The sequence below is a fragment of the Macaca thibetana genome, chromosome 18, assembly GCF_024542745.1.
Source record: "Macaca thibetana thibetana isolate TM-01 chromosome 18, ASM2454274v1, whole genome shotgun sequence".
NCBI lineage: Eukaryota > Metazoa > Chordata > Mammalia > Primates > Cercopithecidae > Macaca > Macaca thibetana.
This window is the reverse complement of record NC_065595.1, coordinates 56,257,415-56,272,391: the sequence shown is the minus strand read 5'-3', so window position 1 is coordinate 56,272,391 and position 14,977 is coordinate 56,257,415. Positions and strand designations below refer to the sequence as shown.

Genomic DNA, 14,977 nt, shown 5'->3' with positions numbered 1-14,977 from the left:
TGACTTGTGTAAGAGTCTGGAACATGTAAGTAAGATCTAATTTCTGCTAGATCTGAATTCTATTTTGGTTTATAGAAAGGAAGTGCTTTCAGAGAAAGGCTTGGTGATCCCACTAAATATACGTCTACAATGTCCTGTGCAGAGGCTGCAAAGGAGGAACTATAAAAGGTTTTTCAGGTCATCCTGGCTAAAGTCAAGTCATGGATAGAGAATCAGGTCGGGGAGCCAGGTGACTGGGGAAATAGATGAACATTTGTTAACAGTAATCACTGTGTGCTAAATGCTGTTTAAGAGTCTACACATACCATTGCATTTAAACTACAGGGAACACATATATTGAATCCAGGAATTGCTGAAACTAGTTTACCTTTGTCTTAAGAAATGACTAACATTGCTATATACCAACATCTTCTTTTCCCACATTTTTATTTCCACACCCAGACTCTACCTCAGAAGACAGCCAAGCCTCTCCGTAGACTGTGCATGGCTTCTGCTGGGCCAAGCCCCTCCGTAGACTGTCCGTGGCTTCTGCTGGGCCAAGCCCCTCCGTAGACTGTGCGTGGCTTCTGCTGGGCCAAGCCCCTCCGTAGACTGTGCGTGGCTTCTGCTGGGCCAAGCCCCTCCGTAGACTGTGCGTGGCTTCTGCTGGGCCAAGCCCCTCCGTAGACTGTGCGTGGCTTCTGCTGGGCCAAGCCCCTCCGTAGACTGTCCGTGGCTTCTGCTGGGCCAAGCCCCTCCGTAGACTGTCCGTGGCTTCTGCTGGGCCAAGCCCCTCCGTAGACTGTCCGTGGCTTCTGCTGGGCCAAGCCCCTCCGTAGACTGTGCGTGGCTTCTGCTGGGCCAAGCCCCTCCGTAGACTGTGCGTGGCTTCTGCTGGGCCAAGCCCCTCCGTAGACTGTGCGTGGCTTCTGCTGGGCCAAGCCCCTCCGTAGACTGTGCGTGGCTTCTGCTGGGCCAAGCCCCTCCGTAGACTGTCCGTGGCTTCTGCTGGGCCAAGCCTCTCCGTAGACCGTGCGTGGCTTCTGCTGGGCCAAGCCTCTCTGTAGACTGTGCATGGCTTCTGCCGCTGGGATGCACTATCTTCGATCTTTCCTCCCACTGGTTCTATGGCTGCTGAACTTGGAACTCTTTGAGAACAGTGACATCTCCTATACCTCTCGTACATCCCTCCGCCACTGCATGTATCACTCTGACCTGTAATTTATCCCTCTGTAATCTTGAAGCCAGGTACTTGGTCTTTTTGTGTATAGTTTTGTTTTGTTTTTTTGTTTTTTGAGACAGAGTCTCACTCTCGCCCAGGCTGGAGTGCAGTGGTGTGATCTCGGCTCACTGCAAGCTCTGCCTTCTGGGTTCACACCATTCTCCTTCCTCAGCCTCCTGAGTAGCTGGGACTACAGGCACCCGCCACCACACCCGGCTAATTTTTTTTTTTTTTTTTTTTTTTTTTTTTTGTATTTTTAGTAGAGAGGGGCTTTCACCATGTTAGCCAGGATGGTCTCGATTTCCTGACCTCATGATCCACCTGCCTCGGCCTCGCAAAGTGCTGGGATTACAGGCATGAGCCACCGCGCCGGGCCAGGTACTTGTTCTTATCTGTGTAACCAAAGCATTTATGACAGAGTCTGGCACAATGCATAGTTGGTCAATAAATATGTGTTGAATATTCAAATAATGCTTAATATTTGTCCCAGGTTTTAGGGAAGGAAAAGAAAAGATACCCTATTGTTTCTTTCTCGGTTGTCTAGGCTCATAAGTGAAGGAAAATGGCAGGAATTTGGAGTTGAAAATACTATATATGTTCTTAGATTATGTTCCTGTCCTGTATTCTTTCAGGACACTGAAACAAAACTACTGATTGTATCAATGAAAAGCAAATATTCTAGTCTGGGTGGTCAGGCTTCTAGAATGCTCACAATGTTCTACTTGTAGATGTGGATGCTGTTTACAGAGATGTACTCCACAGAAACAGTTCTAAAGGAGCTATACATTCATGATGTGAACTTTTCTGCATATACTTTATATCTCAATATTCTTAAAGCAAATGCTACAGATCCAAAAAATATTTGTCCTATAAGATTTAAATTTAGTATCACTCTAAACTGTCTTTCTTTTCCATCAGAATCAAGTAAGTAAGGATCTTATAAGTCACAAAGTCTACCTCTGTCCTGACTGATGCTTACATACATGCAGAGAATAGGCTGAATAGTAGTACACTTGAAATGCGGGAGAGCCCCTGGAAAATATCTTTCATTCATGACAGCAAATCATTACTTTGCAACCACTAACCAATGATTAGGGCAAATATTATCAATGAATGCTGAAACCACTGAGTAGAAGTTTATTGGTAAATAGGGTATTTACATTGTCTCAATTTTTCTCCCTGTAGGTCATTTATTAATTACCAAGGGAAATTAATACAAAGGGAAATTAAATACAAAGGGAAAAGATGTCTTTACAGTGGACCACAAAGTGATCAGAGTTAACATCACAGATAATGAAACAAAGTGACATTATGTGCCTCCTAATGGGATGCACTGGCATGGGATATAAACTCACCTACATAATGTTTCTGACAGAAATACATATCCTGAATCTAATCACAAGAGAAAAACCAAAATCAAGGGCCAGTCTACAAATAATTCCACAACCGCTTTCCTCTTCAATAAGGTCAATATCGGCCAGGTGGCAAGGCTCACACCTGTTCACCCCAATACTCTAGGAGGTCAAATTAAGAGAATCACTTGAGGCCAGGAGCTCCAGACCAGCCTGGGCAATATATTGAGGCCTTGTCTCAAATAAAATAAAATAAAATAAATAAAATAAATACAATACAATACAATACAATACAATACAATACAATACAATACAATACAATACAATAAATAAAATAAATAAAATAAAATAAAAAATAAAATAAATAAAATACATTTAAAAAATAAATAAATAAATTAAAATAAAATTTAAAAATAAAATAAAATAAATAAAATAAAATAAAATAATAAAATAAGCTAAACTAAACTAAACTAAAATAAACTAAACTAAACTAAAATAAAATAAGACAAGATAAAATATAAAATATAAAATATAAAATAAATAAAATGAAATAAAATAAAAACATAACAAAACATAACATAAGCCAGGCATGGTGGTGCATGCCTATAGTCCTAACTAAATGGGAGGCTGAGGCAGGAGGATCACTTGAGCCCATGAATTCAAGGCTTCAGTGAGCTGTGATCACACCACTGCACTCCAGCCTGGGTGACAGAGTAAAACTCTGTCTCAAAAAAAAAAAAAAAAAAGTCAGTATCAAGATAAGGGCTGAGGAGTTGTTTCAGATAAAAGGAGATGAAAGAGATGATGTCACAATTAAATGCAACGTGAGATTCTGGATTAGATCCTAGATTGGAGGGGAAAATGCTACAAAAGACATTATTTGGACAACAGGCTAAATCTGAATATAAAAATATATATTATACAATATTATGTTAATGTTAATTTTCCTGAAATTGAGCACTATATTGTGATTATGTAAGAAAATAATCCTTGTTCTTAGGAGATACTGAAGGCCGGGTGCAGTGGCTCATGCCTGTAATCCCAGCACTTTGGGAAGCCGAGACAGGAGGATCACGAGGTCAGGAGATCTTGAGCATCCTGGCTAACACAGTGAAACCCCATCTCTACTAAAAAAAAAAATACAAAAAAAATTAGCTGGGCCTGGTGGCAGGCGCCTGTAGTCCCAGCTACTTGGAAGACTGAAGCAGGAGAATGGTGTGAACCCAGGAGGCGGAGCTTGCAGTGAGCCAAGATAGCACCACTGCACTCCAGTCTGGGCGACAGAGTGAGACTCTGTTTCAAAAAAAAAAAAAAAGAGAGACACTGAAGTATTTAGGGGTGAAGTATCACTATGTTTGCAAGTTACTCTCAAATAGTTCAACAAAAAAATTAAAAGTAAATAAATAACAAAATATTTAACAGTCTAAACCAGATGTGGCAAAATGTTAATAATTGGTGAATTTGAGTGAAGGACATACAAATGTTTACTGTAGTATTCTTGAAACTTTCCCATAGGTTAGACATTTTTCTTTTTCTTTTTTTTTTGTTTTTTGAGACAGTCTCACTGTTGGCCAGGCTGGACCACAGTGGCGCGATCTTGGCTCACTGCAACCTCTGCCTCTCGAGTTCAAGCAATTCTCCTGCCTCAGCCTCCCGAGTAGCTGGGACTACAGGCGTGTGCCACCATGCCTGGCTAATTTTGTGTGTGTGTGTGTGTATTTTTAGTAGAGATGGGGTTTCACTGTGTTAGCCAGGATAGTCTCAATCTCCTGACCTTGTGATCTGCCCGCCTCAGCCTCCCAAAGTGCTGGGATTACAGGCGTGAGCCACCACGCCCGGCCGAAATTTTTCAAAATAAAAAGACAAGATGTAGAAGAAGGCGGCATTAGTAATAGTGCCTAACAAGTCTCTCCTTTGCTGAATACCTCCAATCATGTATCTTTCAAGGCAATCCAAGCCATTATTCCTATATGTTGGACCCAAAGATGAACTCCCTGCTACTCCATCAACTGGGCAATCAACCAGCCCTGGTTTGGCCACAAATAAGATCATCCCTTCTCCCAAGCAACAGCTCTCAGGTACTTGAGTATGATTTCATTGTGCCTGCCTATGTCTTTCTAGGGTAAAACATTTCCTGTCTCTCCATGCATTATCCTATGACATGGTTTCTTTTTTGTTTGTTTTTTTGAGACGGAGTCTCACTCTGTCGCCCAGGCTGGACCCCAATGGCACAATCTCAGCTCACTGCAACCTCCGCCTCCTGGGGTCAAGCAATTCTCCTGCCTCACCCTCCTGAGTAGCTGGGACTACAGGTGCCTGCCACTGTGCCCAGCTAATTTTTGTATTTTTAGTAGAGACAGGGTTTCACTATCTTGGCCAGGGTGGTCTTGAACTCGTGACCTCATGATCCACCCACCTCAGCCTCCCAAAGTGCTGGGATTACAGGCGTGAGCCACTGCACCTGGCCCTCCCAGGTTGGAGTGCAGTGGCGCGATCAGCTCACTGCAACTTCTGCCTCCCAGGTTCAAGTAATTCTTCTGCCTCAGCCTCCTAAGCCACTGGGATTACAGGTGTCCACCACCATGCCCAGCTAATTTTTGTATTTTTATTAGAGATGGAGCTTCACCATGTTGGGCAGGCTGGTCTCGAACTTCTGACCTCAAGTGATCTGCCAACCTCGGCCTCCCAAAGTGCTGGGATTACAGGCATGAGCCACGGTGCCCGGCCCCTGTGACATGGTTTCTGATCTATTTATGGTTATGGTCTACTTATGGTGGGTTCCTCAAGGTTCTTCCAGTAGTCTACCAATGATCCATTTAACACTCTATCCACAAATGATATTATATGTGGGTAAGGTGCTCTCATTAGAGCAGAATCACTCATTTCAGTCTCTACTTCTATTTCCCAGGCTAAGACCACATCAGCTGACAAATCACATTACCTGTAAAGTCAGCTAAGCCCTTTTCCTTGTGCAGTTTGGTTTTGAAATGTCTTGGAGCATGTCTTTACAACTGCCCTTACTAAATGTCAACTTGTCAGACTAAACGAACATTCCAGTCTGTCAGGAAAACCTCAGTTCCGGGTTCTCTTCTTGTTATAATTAAAATAACAGGACATAATTAAAGACAGTACCTCATCTTCCCTATTTGGTCACAAATTATTAAAGGGCAGGAACCACAGCTAATATGTTCTACATGTTACTATATTCATATAACACAGTGTCTGATAGAATATGTTATGTGCTAATTTGCTTGTTCATTGATAAGGAGAGGATTCATTTTGAGTGCAGAAACAAGACATTGACCTTAAGAAGTCTGACAAATAGACTTTGTGTTGTTTTTTAAACTATAGAACAAGTGAGAAGATTTTAGCTTTGGGGTAATAAACAACAGGATCTTGGTTTTTACCTAAATAAAAATATTGAAAATTTAAATTAAGAAATCAACATCCTTTAAGCACAAAATTATATTGCCTTTCTCTGAATTCCAAAAGAAAGAAAGGGTATGTGTGAAATTGCAACTCTAATTCAGTATCTTTACTTATTAAGTAGAAAATTAAAGATCTTCTCTTCTCAATATTAGAAATACTACTAAAAAATAATTATAGGAAAGCCCTGGCCATTCAAAGAAGGATCCTATTGTATGAGGGTGTCCAAATATAAGCATGGAAATGTTCTTGTTTTAAGCCGCTTTAGAGAAACTCCTGAGTTATTGCAGACTCATGTTTTCTTGAATGCAAATTAGTCTTTGACATTTATAACAATGAAGCTCAACCATCAAGAAATTACTGCTGCCTGCTATACTGCAATGAAGTCCTCAAGAAGACTGAGAAGGCCAGGCACAGTGGCTCACACCTGTAATCCTAGTGCTTTGGGAGGCTGAGATGGGAGGATCGCTCGAGACCAGGAGTTCAAGACCAGTGTGGGCAACATAGTGAGACTTCATTTCAATAAATAAATAAATAGCGAGCCAGGTACGATGACTCAGGCCTGTAATCCCAGCACTTTGGGAGGTCAAGGCGGGCAGATCACCTGAGGTCAGGAGTTCAAGACCAGCCTGACCAACATGGTAAAATCTTGTCTCTACTAAAAATACAAAAAATTAGCCGGACGTGGTGGTGCGTGCCTGTAATCCCAGTTTACTTGGGAGGCTAAGGCAGGAGAATCGCTTGAACCCAAGAGGCAGAGGTTGCAGTGAGCCAAGATCACACCACTGCACTCCAGCCTGGGCGAAAAGAAAACTGAGGCAGCCAGAGCTATCTTCCCAACATCAAGTGACTCCCAAAAGCAACACCTCTTACAGTTTGCACTGCCACCTCTTATTGTCCTACACTTCTGTATCCCTTCATTGTCATACTTCATCAGCCTATTAGGCACATTCCCTCATGTCTCCAATTTTCTACTTTTAATTTTGTTGTGTATTTGTAAAATAGATTTTTTTTGAGACCCAAAATACAAATTTTTTTGGGGGGGTCTCACTCTGTTGCCTGGACTAAAGTACAGTAGCATAATCAGGGTTCATTGCAGCCTCAAGGTCCTAGGCTCAAATGATCCTCCTGCCTCAGCCTCCTAAGTAGCTGAGACTACAGGTGCACACCACCGTATCCACCTAATTTTTAACTTTTTTATTATTATTTTTTTGTAGAGACAGGGGTTTCACTATGTTGCCCAGACTAGTCTCAAACTCCTAACCTCAAGTGATCCTCTTGCCTCAGCCTCCTAAAGTGCTAGGGTTACAGGCATGAGCCACCACACCCAGCCTGAAAAACAGATTTTTAAAACTTGCCATAATTTTGTACAAATTAAGAGTTTAAAAGCTTTAAGTGAAGAAACTATCATATAGGCAATTGTGTGTTTAATCAATGACTCCAAGATGACATTATCATTAGAGCCATCAGCTGGTTATCCTCTGTTTTGTCCTCTTTCTCAGAAGCCATTTTTAGTCATAATCTGAACCTTGGTTATAATGAAAGTAAATGCTGTTTATGTTCACATCCATGATATTTACCTTCGAGCATGCTTCTGATCTCTTCAGCATAAGTAACTTCTTTTGCTGTCTGTCCACTCCCATTAACAACAGTAGTATCAGCATTGTATTCTAAGAGAAGCATTACCAACTCCTAAAAATCAGAGAATTGATTTTTAACTATTAAGCTAAGATTTTATTGCATTACCACCCTTTTCCAAATTTCTAACTACTACAGAGTCTCCACAATAGAAACAAGTACCATGTGAGACTATATCATGTTATGTCTACAATAAGTGATTCAATTGTGATAATACCTGACAATTGCCTAAACAATTGCCAATCCACAACTGATACATAGCCAACTTCTATGATTGATTTTTTACGTAAACTATCTGGCTGTTCTGACAAAATAATTCATGTGGTCAAATTAAATGTGTTAGTAAACACAGCCACCATTTAAATTAGAGAAGGAAGTACATTCACTGAAGATCATTCCTCTAAGGCCTGTTGAGAAATATAATTTCTGCCCAAAAGACCAAGATTTTTTAAAATTAATCTTGATATTTAAACAAAATAAAGCATTATTTTCTAAAGTGATACACCATTATTAACTGACAGGATACACCATTATTGGAGGAATGGTTTACAATGAAGCATTATAATTAAGCATTAGATAAGCATGACAAAAAAAAAAAAAAGAAAAAAAAGAAAAAAAAATAGATAAGCATGACGATCTCCTGGAGTCAATATTCAACAACAGATAATACACTACATATTTTTATTTACTCTAAGTGGCTAGCTGGTCTTATAGAAATTTCAAACTAATTGATAATGTACATACATCCCGTATCAATGGGTCAGTTACACCACTTAACAAGACAGCAGAAATTGAGGAACAGAATTTCTGATATTGTGGACAGTATTAGAAATTTGATGTTTGATTATCTTAAGATACACAGCACCTAGGGAGGGGATGATGGCAATGCTTGCTCTTCAGTCTTGCACCAAGGGAGGCTGAAAAACAGTGCTATTCTAACTTCTAGACTGACAGTGCCTGTAAAATATGAAGTGATATCCTGCGTTGCTACATGTTATGTTGTCCTAGGAATTTCATCTTTCCTTTGGGCCATAACATACATTTCCTACATTCTTTTAGAATGTTTTCATGGCAAAAAATGCTTAAATAAAATCTAAAAAACACAAACAGGCAAAAAATACATATACTTATTATTCTTATCATTTTATGACCACTATAAACATTTTGGTGTATTTCTTAATCAATTTCCCTATGCAAAATTTGAGTTTTTGTAACATAATTTTACTTATATGCCACAATTGTTTTATACCTACATTTCCCAGTACAGTACATGGTGTTTACAAACACATTTTTCATATTTGAGTATTATTCTATAAAATGTACTATCACATTTTAAAAATAGAAAAATGGTTTTGTTAAATCTCCTAATATCTTAATAAAGTGAATTCTTAAAAAATATCTTAACATTTTCTATCATCTTAGAGGTAACATTTTGGGATTCACATTTTCATGCTTTACCTAAATAGTTCATATTAATTAAAGAAAGTAGAGCAACCCACAGAATGAGAAAAAAATTTACAAATACAAGTCTCTTGACTTGTATCCAGAATATATAAAGAACAATTACACCTCAACAATAAAAAGACAACCCAATTACAAATGGGCAAAGACAACAATGAACAATCCAAAAACGGAAACTAAGAAAAACAATTCTATTTATAGTAGCATCAAGAATAATAAAATGCTTAGGAATAAACTTAACCATGAAGACAAAAGGCTTATACACAAAAGACTCAGCACAAAACACTGCTGAAAGAAATTTAAAATGACATAAATAAATGGGAAAACATCCTGTGATCATGGATGGAAAGACTTAATATTGTTAAGAGGAGAAAAATACCCAAAGCTATCTACAGATTCAATGCAATCCCTATCAAATACTAACGACATTTTTACAGAGACAGAAAATCCCATCGTAAAATTCATGTGGAATTTCAAAGGACTCCAAAAAGCCAAAATAATATTTAAAAGAAGAACAAAGTTAGAGATACATCTTGACTTCAAAACTAACTACAGAGCTACCATAATCCAAACAACATGGTACTGGCATAAAGACAGACACACAGACCAACAGAACAGAATAGAGAGCCCAGAAATAAACTCTCAGATATATAGTCAAATGATTTTTGACATAAGTGCCAAGACAGTTCAATGCAGAAAAGACAGTCTTTTCAGAACATGGTACTGGGAAAACTGAATATCCACATGCAGGAGAATGAAGTTAAACACATATCTTATACCATATATAAAAACTAACTCGATATAGGTCAAATATGTCAAAACTAAAACTATTAAAATTATTAGAAGAAAAAATACCAAGAAAGCTTCATAAGACCTGATTTAGCAATGATTTCTTGGATATGACACCAAAAGCACAGGCAAAAAATGAAAAACCTCATCAAACTTTGAAACTTTGTACATCAAAGGGCCCTATCAAGAGAGAAAAAGGGAACCCAGAGAATAGGAAAAAATACTTGCAAATCATGTATCTGACAAGGGATTTATATACAGAATATGTAGAGAATGTCTAAAACTCAAAAACAAAACAAATAACCAGATTAAAAAATGGGCAAAGGACTTGAATAGACATTTCTCCAAAGAAGATGTACAAATGGTCAATAAGTCCACAAAGGTAATTCCAGCACTTTGGGAGGCCAAGGCAGACGGATCACTTGAGGCCAGGAGTTCGAGACCAGCCTGGCCAACATGGTGAAACATGGTCTCTACCAAAAATACAGAAATTAGCCGGGCATGGTGGCATATGCTGGTAGTCCCAGCAGCTACTCAGGAGACTGAGGCACAAGAATCCCTTGAACCCGGGAGGCAGAGGTTGCAGTGAGCGGAGATTGTGCTACTGCACTCTAGCCTGGGCGACAGAGCAAGATTCTGTCTCAAAAAAAGATAAAATAAAAAAAGCAGTCTAGGTTAAACACAATGGGTATGTTCTCCAGTGGAGAGAGCAGAAAGGAGGATTTTCAATGAAAACTATTCAAAGACCAACTCAAATATTGTGTAGGGAGCAGGTGCTGGAGGAAGATGAGGCCCATTTCAGGTGCATGAAGTTTCAGATGCCTGAGGGGCAGCTAGGAACGCCCAGCATGCAGCAGAGCAGAGGACCTGGATGCCTAGAGCAGAGCCTGAGGTCAAAGTGCCGACGTCTAGTGAACCCCAGGAGGAGAAAATAAAGCCATAGAGTAGATTGGTTTGTTGAGGGGGAAAGTTTCAAGAAGAGAGAGAATGTGGGGGATTTTTTGTCTTTTTGTTTTTGCTTTTGTTTTCTTGGGGGGAGACAGGGTCTAACTTTGTCACCCAGGCTAGAATACAGTGGCACAACCTCGGCTTATGGCAGCCTTGACTTCCTGGGCTCAAGTGATCCTCGCACCTCAGCCTCCCGAGTAGCTGGGACTACAGGCGTGTGCCAACATGCCTGGTTAATTTTTGCATTTTTTTTGTAGAGACAGGGTTTTGCCGTATTGCCCAGGCTGGTCTCGAACCCCTGAGCTCAAGTGATCTGCCCACCTCGGCCTCCCAAAGTGCTGGGACTACAGGCGTGAGCCACTGCACCTAGCTGAGAAGAATGTTTAAAATAAGAAAAAAAAAAAAAAATCAAAAGAACATCTATAATGAAAGGTAAGGAAAAAAAAGGCAGGAATCATAAAAGCAGCCAGAGAAATAAACTGTAGCATGCCTCCTCCCAGAGAAGTAGTCAGCCTCGTTAAAGTGTAGCTATGGAAAAGTAAGAAAACAGAAACTCTTAAAGTATATAAACCACTGCCGACCTTTGGGAAAAAATTCAGTTAACTGGGAAAGCCAAGACTCAGACTAGAAAGGGTCAGATAAATCAGGTGTTAAGGAAGTTGAAAGACCAGGCACAGTGGCTCACGCCTGTAATCCCAGCACTTTAAGAGGCCGAGGTGGGCGAATCACTTGATATCAGGAGTTCAAGACCAGCCTGGCCAACATGGCGAAACCCCATCTTTATTAAAAATACAAAAATCAGCTGGGCATAGTGGCGTGAACCTATAGTGCCAGCTATTTAGGAGGCTGAGGTAGAAGAATTGCTTGAGCCCAGGAGGGCTCAATGGGCTGAGATTGTCCCATTGCACTCCAGCCTGGGCAACAAAGTGAGACTCCATCTCAAAAAAAAAAGGAAATTGATAAAGGAGATGTAGATATATATATTTTTTAATGCAAGCATCCTCCTCAGAGAAGGCTTCCTCACTCACTGTCTAAAGTAGCATTATCCACTCCCAATCTCTCATCCTCTTACCTTACTAATTTTCATAGCACTTCTAAATGCCTGTATTGTTTGCTCCTCTTGGATGAAAAAAGGGATTTGGTCTCTTGTTCACTGCTACACTCCCTGCACCTAGAGCAATGCTATTTGTTTTTCAATACTTTTTCCTGAATAAAGATGTTTTACTGAAAATATTCCTGGCTAAGACAGCACTTCGGCCAATTTGACAACTAACTACTAAAAAGTCAGAGGAGTAAAGTACTCACTTTAAGCATGATACTTTTATTTTTTAATGGATGCACAGAGTATGTTTGGACCAGCAGCGCCACAAGGGTGAGAGCAAAGAACAAAGTGAACACAGCCATGAATCACGCTCCCAAATCACCCCAGCTCCACTTTCCGCTCAGCAGTCGGTCGTTTCCTTATTGCGCCATTATATTGCTGTCACCATCACACAAGTCATCTCAGATGAAATACTTAGAGAAAAATCCTCATGCCCAGATTATTTTTTTTTAAAAAATAACAGCTTTATTGAGATGTAATTCACATACCATAAACTTCACCCTGTTAAAAGTGCACAATTCTGTGGCTTTGAGTATATTCATAGAGTTGTACATCATCACTATCTAGTTTCAGAACATTTCATCACTCCAAAAAGAAACCCCGTATCTGTTAATAATCACTGCCTATTTCCCCTCCTCGTAATCCCCTAGTAACCACTAATCTACTTTCAGTCTCTATGGATTTGCCTACTCTGGACATTTCTATAAATAAATCAAACAATACGTGGCTTTTTGTGTCTGGCTTCTTTCAGTCAGCAAGTTCTCAAGGTTCTTTTATGTTTTGGTGTGTATCAGTACTTCATTCTCTTGATTTCTGAATAATACTCCATTGCATGAATACACCACATGTTTATTAATTAACTAATGAATATTTGAGTTATTTCTACTTTTTATTTATTTTTATTTATTTTCGGTAGAGACAGGGTTTCATGCTGTTGCCCAGGCTGGAGTGCAGTGGCATAATCATAGTCACTGCAGCCTCAAACTCCTGGCTCAAGAGATCTTCCAAGCTCAGCCTCCGAAAGTGCTGGGACTACGACAGGCCCATGCCACTGTGCCCAGCTATTTTTTTTTTTTTTTCATGTTTTGTAGAGACAGGGTCTTGCTATGTTTCCCAGGCTGATCTTGGACTCCTGGCCTCAAGCAATCTTCCCGCCTTGGCCTCCCCAAGTGTCGAGATTATAGGCATGAGCCACCAAACTCAGCCTCTCCTTTTTAACTGTTAGGAATTATGCTGCTATGAACACTCCTGTATTGATTTTGAAAGATAATGTTTCTGTAAAATTATCTACCTTCAACAGAAATACCACATGAAAAGTTTTACTTCTTGTAAAGCAATTTCTTTTTTTTTTTTTTTTTTTTGAGACGGAGGCTCGCTCTGTCACCCAGGCTGGAGTGCTGTGGCGAGATCTTGGCTCACTGAAACCTCTGCCTCCCAGGTTCAAGCGATTCTCCTGCCTCAGCCTTTCACCTTCCAAGTAGCTGGGATTACAGGCACCCGCCACCGCACCCAGCTAATTTTTGTGTTTTTAGTAGAGATAGGGTTTCACCATGTTAGCCAGGCTGGTCTTGAACTCCTGACCTCAGGTGAGCCACCCGTCTTGGTCTCTCAAAGTGCTGGAATTACAGGCATAAGCCACGGCGCCCGGCCGTAAAGCAGTTTCTTAATGCAGGCTTCAGGTTTCAAGATTAGAAAGGAGAAATAATTTCTAAAAATCATGCTTATTGGGCCGGGTGCAGTGGCTTTCACCTGTAATCCCAGCACTTTGGAAGGCTGAGGCAGGCAGATCATGAGGTCAGGAGTTCAAGACCAGTCTGGCCAATATAGCGAAACCCCGTCTCTACTAAAAATACAAAAATTAGCCGGGCATGGTAGTGCGTGTCTGTAATCCTAGCTACTTGGGAGGGTGAGGCAGGAGAATCACTTGAACCCAGGAGTGGAGGTTGCAGTGAGCTGAGATCATGCCACTGCACTCCATCCTGGCCAACAGAGCGACACTCCATCAAAAAAAAAAAAAAAAAAAAAAAAATTATGCTTATTGAACTCCTGGAGACTATAAAGAGAGGTTCAAAAAAACTATTTAGATAATGAGTCATACAACTCATATTAATACAATGCCAAAGACATATCAGAACACCTTTTTGAGGTTTCATCATGTTGATATACTGTTATAGAGAGGGCAGGATAATGTGTTGAAACATTTAAAAACTCAGCTACCAAAAGATGGTTACCTGAAAGGGTAAGTTTTAATCCAGTGCCCATATGTGTGGAAATACAACTCCCTAGGCTTTGGCAAATAAAGTATCCCCTAAAACCCAAATTTCTGTTGAAAAACATTGACAATAAATATATATCCACTTAAAAGATAATATATTAGTTCTTTCCTGAGAAAAATCAAAGATATAATCAAGTTTAAGGCCAGATTAAAGACTTAAACAATTATTTCTAAGTAAATATAATAATACCCAATATTTAATTAACATTTACTTGTATCAGACACTGTTCTAAAGTTTCACTTTTATTAAACTCGTTTTAATCTTCACAAAAATCATACAAGGTAGGTATTATTATTACACCTCTTTTTAAAGATATGGAACCTGAGGCACAGAGGTTAATATGCTTTATACAATACATAAAAACGCCTTCAGGCCAGGCACGATGGCTCACGCCTGTAATCCCAGCACTTTGGGAGGCTGAGGTAGGTGGATCACTTGAGGTCAGGAGTTCGAGATCTGCCTGGCCAACACGGTGAAACTCTCTCTCTACTAAAAATATAAAAAGTTAGCTGGGCATGGTGACGTGCACCTGTAATCCCAGCTACTGGGGAGGCTGAGGCAGAAGAATCGTTTCAACCTGGGAGGCGGAGGTTGCAGTGAGCCAAGATCACACCACAGCACTCCAGCCTGGGCGACAGACTGACATTCTGTCTCAAAAGAGAAAGAAATTAAAAAGCCTCCAAAAAGGTAAAAGAAACACCACAGTCTACTATATATATTGAAAAAAGTTCACCACACGATGAAGCCCAACAGTCAGTAAGTTTCACTCACTGTCAGGTGCGGT

At 40.1% G+C, this 14,977-nt stretch overlaps 1 protein-coding gene across 3 annotated transcripts in view; it reads right to left on the bottom strand.

Moving 5' to 3' along the window:
• The window catches only part of OSBPL1A (oxysterol binding protein like 1A), a 225,327-nt gene that overhangs the window by 167,714 nt on the left and 42,636 nt on the right, over positions 1-14,977 (bottom strand). For all 3 annotated transcript variants that reach the window (XM_050767790.1, XM_050767792.1, XM_050767793.1), the window contains exon 5: positions 7,560-7,671. In XM_050767790.1, the coding sequence (XP_050623747.1) occupies positions 7,560-7,671 (112 nt within the window). The remainder of the gene's footprint in view (positions 1-7,559; positions 7,672-14,977) is intronic.